The sequence below is a fragment of the Dermochelys coriacea genome, chromosome 1, assembly GCF_009764565.3.
Source record: "Dermochelys coriacea isolate rDerCor1 chromosome 1, rDerCor1.pri.v4, whole genome shotgun sequence".
Lineage (NCBI taxonomy): Eukaryota > Metazoa > Chordata > Testudines > Dermochelyidae > Dermochelys > Dermochelys coriacea.
Genome location: NC_050068.2, coordinates 47930363 through 47947010, shown reverse-complemented (window position 1 = coordinate 47947010; position 16648 = coordinate 47930363). Strand labels below are relative to the sequence as shown.

Below are 16648 nucleotides of genomic sequence, written 5' to 3'. Positions count from 1 at the left end.
GCCTTTATGGCCTCTGTCAGAAGCATGAGGCGAGCCAGGGCCAAAAGACACTACTTTCAAAATTTTCCGACTCTGGGTGCCTGGTGCACATGCGTAACTAATAACAGCGACCATCACTTGAAGAATGCCTCAGATGGTTGGGTGCTCGTGAGCCCAAGATGCAACCCAAACCAAAACATTAACATAGTTATATTAGCAGCCTGAGCTGTTAGCCTGAGCTCTGCTAGCATGAGTCTGTCTTCCTGGCCTGGGAGGCTGACTCCCAGGTGTAGTGTAGACATTTCCAAATGACTTAGGAGTTTAAGTCCTATTGACTTTCAGAGAGGCTCCTAAGTACTTAAGTCACTTTTGAAAATGGCATATATTTCTTTTAATGAAGATAGCTTAATATTTGAAGCTAAGAAACAGTAAACCCAATGAAGAACTAACAATATTAAAAGTATCAGTGCTTACCATGGTCTTTGACATCAATTTCTGTATTTAAGTTTACTGTCTCTGGTATGGATAGTACATTTATATCATTCTTCTCAAGCCTTTTACCCTGACTGGAGAAAAAGTTGTGCAAGACCTGTAAACCCAAGAATCAAATAATTATATAATATTAAATGCTCACTACGATTTACAAATACTTATGATTTTTACAAGTTTTACTACTTCTAATGTGTATATAGTTTATGTATAGTAACAAGTGGAGTTTGCATCAGTTCAAAACACAGAAAATACTAAACACATTAAATGAAATTATAGCTTGGTTTTACATACTCAATTTTGCAAACACTAAGTTTTAAAATGTAACTTGTTGTAAACTATACTGGAGATACCAGAGTGAAGAGAAAAGGAAATTAAATATTTCATTTTTTTGGCTCAAGGAATATTAAATAATAAATAAATACATAACTATAAATTTAAAAAAAAAACAGAGTAGAATATTTTCTGCTTAAATTTACTCACCATAGCAATTCTCTCATCATGTTGCTTTGCTCCAGATATGGAATCATTTCCTCTCGCTGAAATTAAAAAATAATTCAATTCACTTGTACTTATGTGGATTGCAGTAACTATTTGTTTTTATGTCTAGCAAGAAACTATTGCTTGATAAACCTGTTTTCCTTTTGCATTGTTACTTCTGTAGTAGAAACCAAGCCATTAAACACTTTACGCATCATTCTTTAATTGACCAGTACATGTGGATTCGGAATGGCTCTATGAAAATCAGCTGTAAACATATTTTCAAAACAATTATGAAAAAGTTGAAAGACCATCTGGATAACATGCTAATCTTTCACCTCTAGAAACAGACACAAATGAAATGAATGGGATGGTCTCAACCTAATTCCAGAGTTGACATCTACCCACATCACAAGAGCTGCCACAATTTAGCGTGATTGTTTCCGATATTGCACACCAATGAAGAACTGGAAAAGCTGTAACAGGAAAAGTAATGATCTATTTATTAGTCTTCCACTTACATAAACAAAAATCTTTCCTATAATTCTACTCCAATTTACCCTCATCTTGTTAAAAATACACAAATATAGAAGAAAATTTATTAGTGTTTAAATATCATACTTTGAGAAGACTTGAATTTTGCATTTTAGAAAAAAAGAAGTCATTCTTACCCATCTCCAAACAAGGAGGACTTCTGTTGGAAGTAAATGAATGAGGGATGGAAAAGAAAAATGGGTGGCACAATGCCATCAGTGAGGTGTAAAAAAAATAAAACTAAAGATTGCAGTAGATCAAATCACAACTACAGAGGCTGATTTTATGTTTTAAAAATGGGACATCAGATAAAAAAATTGAATATAAGCTATCTACAGCATGTTCTATCATACAGTCTTATATGTACTGCTTCCTTAAAACAAATTCAGAATGTCAGTATTTTAATTCCATCACCACTTACTGGACTTGTCAATAATTCTAAACTGAACTTTATTCAAATAATTGACTATTAGGGAAAAAAAAGTATTTACTAATATTTGTACAGCATCATAAATACTATAATAATTAAGATGTTAGGCAACACTGGACAAGCACTTTTGCTGTACGTATGGGATGATGGACTAATGATCATTTTATAGCTATATAGTGTGCTTCATCCAGATATGTCAGAGTATTTTATAAACTGATTATACAAACTAAGTATATTAATTCATCCATATATATATATCCATATATCCATATATATATATATATATATATATATATATATATATATATATATATATATATATATATCCATATAAACACATCTGAGATCAAACATTCCAGCTGTTTGGTTTTGTATTTAATCTGAAAGACTGTGCCCCCAGCAGCCCATCAACCCACTGCGAGCACATTTTTTCAATACTGAATTTATGGGGCAAATTAAACCTACTGAATCACCAATACCATTTACTGCTGAATCTTATTTCTCTTAGAAATATTACATCCAAGTGTCGACCCAACCTGACATAGTTTAGCTTGACCTTATAAAAATCACAGCTTGAGGTAGTATAGATGCAGGCAATCAATGTAACATGTTAATCTTTGTTCCTATAAATGTTGCTATGCTATTATTATATGCCCTGAGCCCTGATATAAAGGAACTAGCCTTTCAAAGAGCAACAACACAGTTCAGGTTCATGTTTTCCTTTCAGGATGACGTTGTTAAAAACCAACTGCTACTGCTCAATTATGGACACCACTTTACAGTAAAGACAAAGTTGTCATATAAATACCATATAAACATCCAGTTTACTCTTCCGTCACGTGTTCCTGGGATTATAAAAACATTTAAGCCAACTATGTTAACCTTGAAATACCACACATTTTTAGTGTTACCTATTATCACTGTTGCACTAAGCGTAGGGGGTGTGGCTAAAGAACTTGACCAAGACATATCTGGATCCACTTCTGCTCCCAGGCCTTCAGAAATACATTTTGGTGTCTTAACCTAGAAATACATCAAATCATTTTTAAAGTATATTTTAAAACAACGCTCTTGTTTAGATGCCTGGCTGGTGTGTCTTGCTCACATAGATTCATAGATACTAAGGTCAGAAGGGACCATTCTGATCATCTAGTCCGACCTCTTGCACAGCGCAGGCCACAGAATCTCACCCACCCACCCACTCCTACGAAAAACCTCACCTATGTCTGAGCTATTGAAGTCCTCAAATCGTGGTTTAAAGACTTCAAGGTGCAGAGAAGCCTCCCTCAAGTGACCCGTGCCCCATGCTACAGAGGAAGGCGAAAAACCTCCAGGGCCTCTCCAATCTGCCCTGGAGGAAAATTCCTTCCCGACCCCAAATATGGCGATCAGCTAAACCCTGAGCATATGGGCAAGATTCACCAGCCAGATACTACAGAAAATTCTTTCCTGGGTAACTCAGAACCCGTCCATCTAATATCCCATCTCAGGGGATTAGTCCTATTTACCCTGAATATTTAAAGATCAATTACTTACCAAATCACATTATCCCATCATACCATCTCCTCCATAAACTTATCGAGTAGAATCTTAAAACAAGATAGATCTTTTGCCCCCACTGCTTCCTTTAGAAGGCTATTCCAAAACTTCACTCCTCTGATGGTTAGAAACCTTTGTCTAATTTCCAGTCTAAACTTCCTGGTGGCCAGTTTATACCCATTTGTTCTTATGTCCACATTGGTGCTGAGCTTAAATAATACCTCTCCCTCTCCTGTATTTATCCCTCTGATATATTTATAGAGAGCAATCACATCTCCCCTCAACCTTCTTTTAGTTAGGCTAAACAAGCCAAGATCTTTAAGTCTCCTTTCATAAGACAAGTTTTCCATTCCTCAAATCATCCTAGTAGCTCTTTTCTGTACCTGCTCCAGTTTGAATTCATCCTTTTTAAACATGGGAGACCAGAACTGCACACAGTATTCCAGGTGAGGTCTCACTAGTGCCTTGTATAATGGGACTAAAACCTCCTTATCCCTACTGGAAATGCCTCTCCTGATGCATCCCAAAACCGCATTAGCTTTTTTCACAGCCATATCACATTGGCAGCTCAAAGTCATCCTATGATCAACCAATACTCCAAGGTCCATCTCCTCTTCTGTTACTTCTAATTGATGCGTCCCCAGCTTATAACTAAAATTCTTCTTATTAATCCCTAAATGCATAACCTTACACTTCTCACTATTAAATTTCATCCTATTATTATTACTCCAGTTTACAAGGTCATCCAGATCCTCCTGTATAATATCCCGATCCTTCTCTGAATTGGCAATACCTCCCAGCTTTGTATCATCTGCAAACTTTATTAGCACACTCCCACTTTTTGTGCCAACATCAGTAATAAAAAGATTAAATAAGATTGGTCCCAAAACCAATCCCTGAGGAACTCCACTGGTAACCTCCCTCCAACCTGACAGTTCGCCTTTCAGTAGGACCCGTTGCAGTCTCCCCTTTAACCAATTCCTTATCCACCTTTTGATGTTCATATTGATCCCCATCTTCTCCAATTTAACTAATAATTCCCCATGTGGCACTGTATCAAATGCCTTACTGAAATCTAGGTAAATTAGATCCACCGCATTTCCTTTATCTAAAAAATCTGTTACTTTTTCAAAAAAGGAGATTAGTTTGGTTTGGCACGATCTACCTTTTGTAAAACCATGTTGTATTTTGTCCCATTTACCATTGACTTCAATGCCCTTAATTAATTTCTCCTTCAAAATTTTTTCCAGGACCTTGCATACACAGATGTCAAACTAACTGGCTTGTAGTTACCCAGATCACTTTTTTTTTCCTTTCTTAAAAATAGGAACTATATTAGCAATTCTCCAATCATTCGGTACTACTCCTGAGTTTACAGATTCATTAAAAATTCTTGCTAATGGGCTTGCAATTTCAGGTGCCAATTCCTTTAATATTCTTGGATGAAGATTATCTGGGCCCCCCGATTTAGTCCCATTAAGCTGTTTGAGTTTCGCTTCTACCTCAGATATGGTAATATCTACCACCATATCCTCATTCACATGCTCAGGGTCATACCAATTGCCAGCTCTGGGGTCAAGAAATAATTTCCCCCCACTTCGGATTAGCAGGGACCTCAGGTTTTTTTCATCTTCCTCCGAAGCATGGGGCATGGATCACCTGCTAAGTTCATCTGAGCATGTCTCACCTAATTAATTCAATGCCATTGAAAGAGGTTCAGGCATTGATAGTACCTCAGTATCTTCTGTTCTCTGCCTGTGGTACACAACAGTTTGGATTCTTTTAGTCTAGCTCAAGTCATTGGGATCGACATAGGGCATCTTGCTGGAATGTAATGGTCTGTAACATACAGAAGGTCAGATTAGATGATCTAATGGTCCCTTTCTGGCCTTAAAGTCTCTAACTCTAAACCCGGAAATAAAATGCTTACCTCCAAAAGTTTAGGTGTGCAAAACAAGCGTCCACGTGCCACTGAAAAAAATTTAGAAATTAGAAAGAACATTTAATTAAGTCATCCAATGATCTTTAGAGATAAATATTTTTGTTAGTAAGAGAAGGAGCACAGATACTCACCAGGAGTATTATTTCTTTGTGGTGTTCTGTAAATATTCCTTAAAGCAGCTGGACTAAATAACAAAATAAGAGAAAAAAACTGTTACTTATCAAACTTAAATGGTAAGCTTTCCTAACAGACATTATTGTACACTCTATTATATTGCCTTCACACACACAAAAATATTTGCAGTTTTACTTTAGCTATATGGGCCATCAAAACAGAACTCATGAAATATTTAAGATCCAGTGACTTTGCATGTGATAATTAAAATAAGGAACAATGAAGCTATTCCATGATCAGTACCAGTTTTCATGGGTTTCTACCAACTGTTTAATAAATGCTTTGATTGAACTGTATTAAAATCTGGCATACAAGCTTGTAATCCAATTGTCATTTTAAATGAACATACTTCATTATGGAAGTGTTCTACAGTTTCAGATACTTTGGCCCGATTTATCTGAATAAATAAATAAAAAAATTCTAGAATTTGAAATGTTGCAGGGACTTGCACCATTTGTCATAAACTAGTTCCTTTACTAAACAAATTTTATGAATAGTGCGTTGTGTTAATATGTTGCAGTTAGTATTTTATGGTCACTGTATCAAATGCTAAGAATTTGTGAAGTTGAGATGTGAACTAAAGCACCCTATGCACATTATGCTACAGTTTAAAAATAAAAAGGAAACAGAGTATTTTAATAAATAAATTTTCTTAAGAGTCCAACAAACCTAAAATAGGGGGAAATTCCAAATATAGCTGATAATCCATTTGCAAATCACTCAGCTATGTGTATATTCTTTAGTGCTTGTGTATAAAATATGTAAGATTATCCACTGTTCTGAAACTCTAATGTTTCCATCCATGTGCTAGCTAAAAGTTTTTATAATATCATTTGAATTTAAATATAACCCTCCTATAAAATATATTAAGTCAAATACTTTTCAACATTTCATTTTAAAAAGTGTTAACATCCATAACATACCTTACACTGAGCGAGTTATTGAGAGGTGAAAATATTTCATTTGTTTGATCCAATTTTGTCTTCATAACATGTGGACTTATTCTATGTTCTTTGTTAACCAAACTGACTTTGCCTGCAATGTATAGTATAAATAGTAGATAGTTAACCAGGTCTTGCATATATAACCATTTTGATTCTGAAATTTAAAAATAAACTTACCTTTTAAAATGTACGTAACTAAGCCTTAGTTTTTAAAAAGAAACATTGTTCAATGTTACTTACTTTTCTAATAATGAGCCTTTTGATCAAGTTGGAATACTTCACAAATTCTAGTCAAAATGACAACACCAAGAATATTTCAAATACATGCACAGAACTTCAGTTAAGTTCATTTAATAAGCCTCATTCTTTTTTAAAAAATATTTAATAAATTTATTCTGTATTTATCTTCACTATAGATTATGTCAGCTAGGCAAAGGAGTCAATGTGCAGTGTCACTGAATTTCCTGTTACTACAAGAGAAATGATTTTTGCAAGAGGCCATAAAGCTCCTTCACAGATATTGTACTAGCATTCTCCCAGGTCTAGCACAAAAAATAAATTTCTCGGATTGAATGAGCTAGCATAAAGAAGAAATATTTTTGGTTTTATGTACAGTGCCAGACAGTACTGATTTGTATTACAAGTGTCTCATGAACAGTTGAGAGTCAAGAATTAGTAAATGAAGAAGAGCATTTCCACCTTGGCCATTGGAACCCTATGGGCTAAACTGTGAACCTCTTGGGTGGTGAGCAGTTACACATACAAGTTGTCCCATTGACTCTGATGCGACTATTTATATAAGTAACTGCTCACTGGTGTAAGTAAGGGGTTCACAATCTGGCCATATGATACTAAGGTATATCCTCAAACCATTACACAAATGTATTGTAAAGCACTGAAATACACAACAACTCAAATAACCCTTTTAAAATGGGAGGGCCATAAACTGCCCTGATTTACAGAGCCAGAAGACTACCCAGAAGTCACCTACTACAGGACAGGCCCAACAAAAAAAATAACAGAACGCCACTAGCCATCACCTTCAGCCCCCAACTAAAACCTCTCCAACGCATCACCAATGATCTACAACCTATCCTGAAGGACGACCCATCACTCTCACAGATCTTGGGAGACAGGCCAGTCCTTGCTTACAGACAGCCCCCCAATCTGAAGCAAATACTCACCAGCAACCACACACCAGAACCAATAACCCAGGAACCTATCCTTGCAACAAAGCCCATTGCCAACTGTGTCCACATATCTATTCAGGGGACACCATCATAGGGCCTAATCACATCAGCCACACTATCAGAGGCTCGTTCACCTGCGCATCTACCAATGTGATATATGCCATCATGTGCCAGCAATGCCCCTCTGCCATGTACATTGGTCAAACTGGACAGTCTCTACGTAAAAGAATAAATGGACACAAATCAGACGTCAAGAATTATAACATTCAAAAACCAGTTGGAGAACACTTCAATCTCTCTGGTCACTCGATCACAGACCTAAGAGTGGCTATACTTCAACAAAAAAGCTTCAAAAACAGACTCCAACGAGAGACTGCTGAATTGGAATTAATTTGCAAACTGGATACAATTAACTTAGGCTTGAATAGAGACTGGGAATGGATGAGTCATTACACAAAGTAAAACTATTTCCCCATGTTATTTCTCCCCTCCCACCCCATCCCCCACTGTTCCTCAGATGTTCTTGTTAACTGTTGGAAATAGCCTACCTTGCTTGTCACCGTGAAAGGTTTTCCTCCCTCCCCTCCTGCTGCTGGTGATGGCTCATCTTAAGTGATCACTCTCCTTACAGTGTGTATGATAAAACTCATTGTTTCATGTTCTCTGTGTGTGTATATAAATCTCCCCTCTGTATTTTCCACCAAATGCATCCGATGAAGTGAGCTGTAGCTCACGAAAGCTTATGCTCAAATAAATTTGTTAGTCTCTAAGGTGCCACAAGTACTCCTTTTCTTTTTGCGAATACAGACTAACACGGCTGCTACTCTGAAACCTGTCATCTTGTGCAATGCTATTCTGACTTGCTGAATATCTTTAAAGGCTTTACTGTAGAATATAGATAAGCCTCTGATATATGTCAAGAGATCCAGCTTCAGCAGAAGCCAATATTTGAAAGGAAGGACACAAATTTACAGTAAATGTACAAATCAGATATAGTAGCAATGGATGCATCAGAAATAGCTGTGCAGAAAACATTTTTATAGTTCATCTAATTCTGATCCAAGAGGCATAGATACTAGAACTTCTAGATATGTCAAAACTAGATTGAAAATTGGCATATATTTTGAGGAAGACAATGAAATGCTACCTGAAAAGAGAGAGAACTCTCTATTTTCATATTGAAGATTTTATTCACCAATATGGCTACACTCCATAGCTTACAATTTTATTAATTTAACAATAAACTTACATCTATATGCCTTACAACTTACATGTCTTGATTAGAAATGTCAATGAGTGCCCCTAGGACTGCACTGGACCTCAAATTGGCAATAGCCATTTTCTATTTAACCCAAACCAGTAAACTAAACTTTTTAGAATGTTTATACATTAAATACAGACTAGTTTTACTTTTTAAAAAATAGGGTAAGCAAAATTCATTCCTGGGCTCTCCCTAGATTTGGCACCTAGCAACTCCAAGCTTCCGTTCTGCTGATCTAAAGAGTGGTTAAAACACTGGAAAAGATATCACACCCAATCCTGCGGTGAGCTGTGTGTGTGCATGGAGCCAGACAGAGCTCACTGCAAGAGTGAATTCATTGTAATGAACAATTCTGCACTTATACAGTGTGAATTAGAGGGCCTAATACTATATGTCTTTTTTGTATTTAATGTCTGTGATAGCATTATCTACTGCAATAATGATGGGAAGCTATAATAATGAAATATAAAATCCCTCTTTTAGGGGGCTGTGGGAAGCTATAACAACACTTTTACTTCAAAAAAAAAAAAAAACCCAGGTACTCACCTGCTTCTATTTTCTTCTGACCCAGTTCTTTTATTGGAGAAGACAAAAGTGGCAAGGTTGCACTCTGTTCTTTGAAAATCATTGGAGTTGATGCCAACTGGCTATATGTAGAGGGTTTCCCCCTTGGAGTTTTAGTAGCACTTTGATCAAGCCAGCCAGCTCTGTATTCAAGTTTCTCTGATGTTTCAGATTCATAGGGTGGAGCTTCTGTGCTGAGTTCCTCAAACCAGTTGAGACTTATCGGCCCTAAGTCTATAAAGAAAAATATCACATTATTTTTATATGTAATTAAACCTAGCCTTTTATATATTATATATATTATATATATATATATATATATATTTGAGAAACCCTAACTTTATGTTAAATTGTCTGAATTCAAATAGGGTTAATGCTCCATGAAGGACATTATACAATAGCTGAGATATACTGGACATTTAAACCAGCCTGTTATAAAACCCAACAACACTCCTCTAACCATACATTTTTATATTGTAGTACTCCTTCCAGTTTTGATGTTGACAAAACTGATGTTTTGTCAAAGAATGTTGACTCAACATCAGTTTTGTCAAAAATCAAAGAATGTTGACTAAACTACTACTGTGGCTTTTTACCAAAAGAACAGTTACCCTTCAGTAACTGTGGCTCTTCAAGATGTTGTAGTCTGTGTGGATCCCACTGTGGTGCACATGAGCTTAGATTTTTTTTTTTCTTTGGGGGTGGCGGGGACATCAGTATCAGCCAGGGCAGCACACCTATGCTGTGCTCCTTGTGCTGCCCTATGCGGGCATGAAGAGCAGAGGAGTCACAACCTTCCCTTAGCTCCCTCACAAGTCAGAGCCCATGTTAGACTCTGAAAACAGGAAGGAGAGCAGGTTGTGGCATCCACATTGACAACACCTTGAAGAGCCACAGTTACTGTAGGGCAAAGCAACTGTTATTTGCGTACATCAGTGTGGATCCCAATATAGGTGAATGGCAAACAGTGTCATTTCTAGATAGTAGGAGTATCAAAGCTGCATCAGCCAAACAGAGATAGGAGTACTGCTCTTCCAAACTTGCCAACTGATCTACTAGCTAAATCCAGGGCATAATGCTTGACAAATATGAAAGGGTGGCGCCATGTGGCTACCTTGCAGATTTCAGGTATCAGTGTATTTCAGGAGCAAGTAGAGGATGTTGCTTGTGCTCTAGTGAGGTGAGCCTTAATAGTCAGAAAGAAAAGGAGTACTTTTGGCACCTTAGAGACTAACAAATTTATTAGAGCATAAGCTTTCGTGAGCTACAGCTCACTTCATCGTGAGTTGTAGCTCACGAAAGCTTATGCTCTAATTAATTTGTTAGTCTCTAAGGTGCCACAAGTCCTCCTTTTCTTTTTGCGAATGCAGACTAACACGGCTGCTACTCTGAAACCTGTCATTAATAGTCAGAGTGAGAGGCACATTGCCCAGCTGGTAACCCAGCGAGATATAAAACATAAGCCATTTAGACAAATCTTTGCAATGGCCTTGGAGCAGCCAGCTATGACCACAAACAGAGGTGGAGACAGTCAAAGATTTCGGTCAATATCACATAGTTCATAGCTTCTTCTCCCCTGGTGTGGAATGTGGTTTTGGGAAGAACACAAGCAAGTTAATTGATTATTTTAAGTGGAACTCAGAAGTTACCTTTGGAATGCATTTTACATGAGGTCCAAGTACTTCTTTGTCTTTATGGCACTAAGTATATGGGAGTTCTGCTATGAGCGCCTGAAGCTCACTTACTCTTCTGGTCAAGGTGATGACCAACGAAAAGGCAATTTTGAGAATAAGATAGTGGATGGAGCACTCCAAGAGGTGCGGGGGCTGGCTCCATAAATTTTAGGAGGAGGATGTTGAGGTCCCATTCTGAAGTAGATACTTTCATCATGGACTGTATTTTCTAAATAGACAATCAACCTAATTCTCAATTACTGAGGGACAATCTCCACTCATTGATATACTTTGCTTTCACAAACCAAATCTCTGTACAACTTTTCATGAGTGATGTACCCGAGTATTCGGACTCTAATATCTAAACTGTATTGGTAAATATATTCACCTAAATTTGGGTTATTGCTGATTACGTACTCTATGTATCATGTTTCAGAGTGGTAGTCATGTTAGTCTGTATCAGCAAAAAGAACGAGGAGTACTTGTGGCACCTTAGAGACTAACAACATTTATTATTATGCTCAAATAAATTTTGTTAGTCTCTAAGGTGCCACAAGTACTCCTTGTTCTTTCTATGTATCATATGACTTCTAAAAACTAACTTTGTATTTGTAGATAATCTAAGCACTATACCCAGATGTACAGACGCTCTTTCCCCAACCTATGTATTATATAATTTTTTTTAACATTACCTTTAATAAATTTTTTAAATCTCTAACCAGTGATTAAGCATGCATTAGACTCTTAAGAAATTCGGACACTATCAAATGAGAAAAGGATTACTTGTGGCACCTTAGAGACTAACAAATTTATTAGAGCATAAGCTTTCGTGAGCTACAGCTCACTTCATTGGATGCTAAGGTGCCACAAGTACTCCTTTTCTTTTTGCGAATACAGACTAACACGGCTGCTACTCTGAAACCTATCAAATGAGAGAGGACCAAGAACAACTATCAGTGAATGATACACACTGACAGTGCTCCCAGCTGGATCTTGATGTAGCTAAATGAAAATCCAGAGTATTTCAGCTTTAGCAAATAGTCAACAATCTTCAGTACTGCGGCCTGCAGCAGGTCTTGGCCACATCGAGCTGCCAATGTTAAGAACCTTTTTCATTTGAAGGTGCGGATAGCTTCCTGCTCTGTGCCCATGTTTCCTGAACATGCAAGGTGCAGTTTCTTTCTGTGATGCTCAATCAGCCAGCATCCAAGCCATCTGGTGTAGCGACCTTGCATCTGGTTGGAATACTTGAGCTGATCTTTGATGACAGGTCTGGGCAATCTGGGAGACTGACTGGTGATCATGTGGACATCTGTAACAAGTCTGTCAGCCAGAACTATCTCGGCCAGCAGGGAGCTATAAGAATGAGCATGGCCTGGTCTCATCTAGCTTTGGCAATCACCATGAGGATTAAAAGAATTGGTGGAATAGCATATAGAAGGACTTGATTCCACTGCAGAAGAAAGGCATCTGGTAATGATCCAAGAGTCATGCCCCCTCTGGAACAGAAGTTTGAGCACTTGGCATTGTCCTTGATGGCAAACATGTCTGTCAGCAGCATCCCCTACTGATGAAATATCAATTTGGAGAGCAATTTCTGCAGTGTCCTCTCGTGGTTGGTGATGGACTGCTCAGGAAGTTCAAGGAGTTGTTGAGTCTTGTGAGGTCCAGAACTACCAGGATTTTGGCATGTAAATTGCCAGCTTAAAACGCTAAGGTATTTATATGCAGTTCCATAACTCTTGCATCTGTAGGTGAGGTTTTCCTCAGGAGTGGGTGGGTGAGATTCTGTGGCCTGCGTTGTGCAGGAGATCAGACTAGATTATCAGAATTATCAGAAACTTCTGACCTTAGTATCTATGGTCCAGGTGGGCTTCCAGCCTGTCCCAGATGCAGCAGTCACTAATGCCCTGGATAGCAACTGGGCCACAAATGGCACCCCTTTTAGGGTATTGTCAAGATGCAGCAAACAGTTCAGCACGTAAGGACACAAGGAAGTATTAGAACCTTCTTTGTCGGTGACTTTGCAGGAGAATAGAGTGACCAGAGTCAGAACTGTAGCAGTCTCCGGAGAATCTGGCAACCAGCATCACATAAGTATAAGAGGGTACATGCTGCAAGGCAAATCTGTAACATTGTAGCCAGGTGAAATTTACTGTATTCAGTAATGTCTGAAGGGAGAGGAATCGGTCCTTAGAGTTCATAAGACATAGAATCTATCCTGGACCCTATCTCTGTGATGAGATAGCGACGATTTATCATATTTCTCCAAGCAGCATGAGGGCACAACTGAAACTCGTCAAGGTCTCCTGATTATGATCTGCCTCTGATAAGCCAGTCAACCATATATATATATATATAAAGGCAGTACCTTGTACTAGTAATGATTTGATCTCAGCATAAATCTCAGGTAATTCCTGTGGACTGAGTGGATGGCAAAGTTGAGAGTCACAAGCCAGTCATGAGTCTGAAGCGAGGGAATGGTGAAGGCAAGCGTTACCATCTTGAATATGAGGCAGCATATGAATTTGTTTAGTCTCTTCAGGTCTAGCATAGGACAAAGAGAATGAGGGAATGCCAGAAGTAGAAGCCTCTTCCCAGTATTCCTGGGAAACCTCTTCTGTGGTTCCTAGAGGAAGGCCACTTCTTTTTGTGGAAAGCTCTCATTAGTAGGGTTCCTGAAGAGGGATAGAGAAGGGTATGGCTAGGTGCCAAACACAGCAAATGGATGAGGTAGCCATGGGTGAAAATGTCCAGCACTTATTTGTCAGCTGTAATCTTTGACCATGCCTGATTGAAGAGAGTAAGAATTTCCCCAGGCCGACTCTGGAATGGCCTTGATGGGGTCTCAATACCCTTATCAAGCCTGTTCCCTCTCACAGGGAGCCTGGTGTGGGACAGAGGACAACGACAGATGCCTCCTGGTGTGACAGGGCCACTTTCCAGGTGGTGTTCCAGTTGGTGACTGAGGGAGTAATATAGCTTTCTGTGTCTTTGTGGGAGCTGGTACCAAAAGGGCTTATGGTATGGCATTGAGGTATAGATCCCTAAAGATCTCAGTATTGCACTCAAATCCTTGAGGGAATGGAGTGCATTGTCTGTCTGCTTGTGGAAGATCTCCATGCCTGCAAAGGGTAGGTCCTCTTGTCACCTAGACTTATTTCAGAATCCCAGATGCCTGTAACTAGGAGACCTGATGCACTAGGACTTCCTTAGCCATGGATCAAATTGCTGTATCAGACTTGTCTGTTGCCCCTTGTAGTGCTGTTTTGGTACCATCTCCCTCCTTGATGGTGTGTCTCAGCTACTTCCTATAATGCTACGGGACCTTTGATAGTAGGAGTTCATTCTCTCCCACATTAGAAAACTGTATTTTACAAACAGTAGTTTGCAATGCAAACTGGAGGGAGGATAAAAGTAAGGCTTTGTACTGTGAAGGCCCAGTTTCTTGAGGGCCTTATCTTTTGTAGTTCCCTTTGCGGCTCTGATCTTTTCCTGGACTGCAGATACCACAAGTGACCCTGGTGACAGAAGCATATAGAAATGTTTGAAGCCCTTAGCTGGGACTGATAGCACTTTCTAATCACTTTGAAATAGAAGGAAACAAGGCTGGGATGTGCCACAAGCTTTTGCTGGATTCAGTGTGTCCTCATTGATTGGTTGGGCAACTCTTGTAGGCTCTGAGGTTATTAAACAGCTTGTGAGTGTTCTCTTGGATCACCGCTGACTCAATGTCCAGGGTTTCAGTTATCCTTGAAAGCAGGTTGTGGGAGGCCTTAAAGTTATCAACAGCCAGTGTTGGGGCCAAGATCACAGCCTCATTCAGAGAAGATGAAGATTCCTTAGATGGGGAGGGCAGTTGGTAGTGTTTCCTGAGCTGCGTCCCCTCCTTTACAAAGGGGTTCCTCCAGATCTGGTGTTGGGAGGGCTTGCCTGATGGTGACTGAGACCTCTTCTCTTTCCTGACACATGATAGGACTTCACTTTGGGCCCTGTGGGAACTTGGGCCCCAGCAGGGCCAGTAAGGCCACAGTGGTATATTGTATGGGTATTGATCCAACTGTGATTGGCTCATTCGCGGTCAGTCGTGCACCAGTGCCTCGTGCACTCCATTTCTGCAGCTTCTCTTATGGTACCACTCCAGTCAAGCAGGGAGCCCCCTCCTGTTAGAAGCCAGGGAGAAGGTGCGGCTCAGGTACAACGAGAAGTACATCTATGGGAACGGCAGTGCCTTTGGATGTAGGATTGGTCGCAGTGGCAGAACAGCCTGTTCTGGTGCCAGAATGAGGGGCAAAGGTGGAGCCTCTAAGACATATCTCAGTACCGGAAAGGACTCATAGATTGGTGCTGGAACCGCTGTCTACCAAGCCTTCTTTGTCCCCAGAGCCTGGCTCCCATCCCTCGGTGTCAAAGAGAGTTTGGAAAACTTGGTTTTGGAGGATTGCTTCGAGTTCTCCTTATGGTATAAGCCCATTATGCACTCTGAACTGTGCTTGCACCCAGAGCAAGTATGTCACCTGATGTCTAAAGCAGACTGTATGGTTGCCAGGTCTTGTTACTCTGGAGTCAGTGCCAATGCACTCTGTACCGAGGCCACTGGAACAGGGATCTTGGCACCCTTTTAAACTTCTCCCTGCTGGATCCAGAGGTATGCCAGCTTCTACTTCAGCTTGGAGACTGTCTCTTCTCCCTGACCAGATGCGACTTTCATGGATTGCTCCAAGAGATGTAATTTGAGCTTCATCTCTCTCCATTTTGGGGTGCGGGACAAGAAGTAGAGGCAGATCGAGCATCTGTCAGGGATGTGTATTTCCCGAGGAAGCAAGAGACATCTACTGTGCTTGTCATTAAGGACATAAGACTATCACATGATGGGCATGATTTAAACCGGGTGGGTTTAGAGTCTGCTATGCCAATGGTTGGCACAAATTTTTTCACTCCCTGGTTTATGGGACTGTACAGGAGATCTCCTCCAGTTCAAAAAAATTAATTAAGAAAATAATGAGAGTGAACAATTTTCTTCATGAAAGGGTTGAGTTTTAAGCTAAAAAACAGTGTGCACACTGTCCAGGTTCCATCTCACTGCCATGGGGAAAAAAAAGGGAAGCGAGGGAAGGTAGCAGTCATTCTACCCTTTGTGTGCTCATATTGAAGCATGACGAGGTACAAGGCACATGCACAGCACCGATACACACTGCTATTAAAAAAATGCTGAGTTTGTATGCACGTAGCACATGTGAATCTACAGTAGAATCGCAAAAAGAAAAGGAGTACTTGTGGCACCCTAGAGACTAACAAATATATTTGAGCATAAGCTTTCGTGAGCTACAGCTCACTTAATCTCTAAGATGCCACAAGTACTTCTTTTCTTTTTGTGAATACAGACTAACACGGCTGCTACTCTGAAACCTACAGTAGAATCCACACTGAAATATACTCCAAGAAAAAC

At 39.4% G+C, this 16648-nt stretch overlaps 1 protein-coding gene across 3 annotated transcripts in view; it reads right to left on the bottom strand.

Moving 5' to 3' along the window:
• The window catches only part of BRCA2 (BRCA2 DNA repair associated), a 99748-nt gene that overhangs the window by 80354 nt on the left and 2746 nt on the right, over nt 1-16648 (bottom strand). For all 3 annotated transcript variants that reach the window (XM_038405551.2, XM_038405561.2, XM_043504386.1), the window contains exons 3-9: nt 9509-9760; nt 6491-6602; nt 5525-5577; nt 5382-5422; nt 2824-2935; nt 952-1007; nt 454-568 (exon numbers count right to left, since the gene is read on the bottom strand). In XM_038405551.2, the coding sequence (XP_038261479.1) occupies nt 454-568; nt 952-1007; nt 2824-2935; nt 5382-5422; nt 5525-5577; nt 6491-6602; nt 9509-9760 (741 nt within the window). The remainder of the gene's footprint in view (nt 1-453; nt 569-951; nt 1008-2823; nt 2936-5381; nt 5423-5524; nt 5578-6490; nt 6603-9508; nt 9761-16648) is intronic.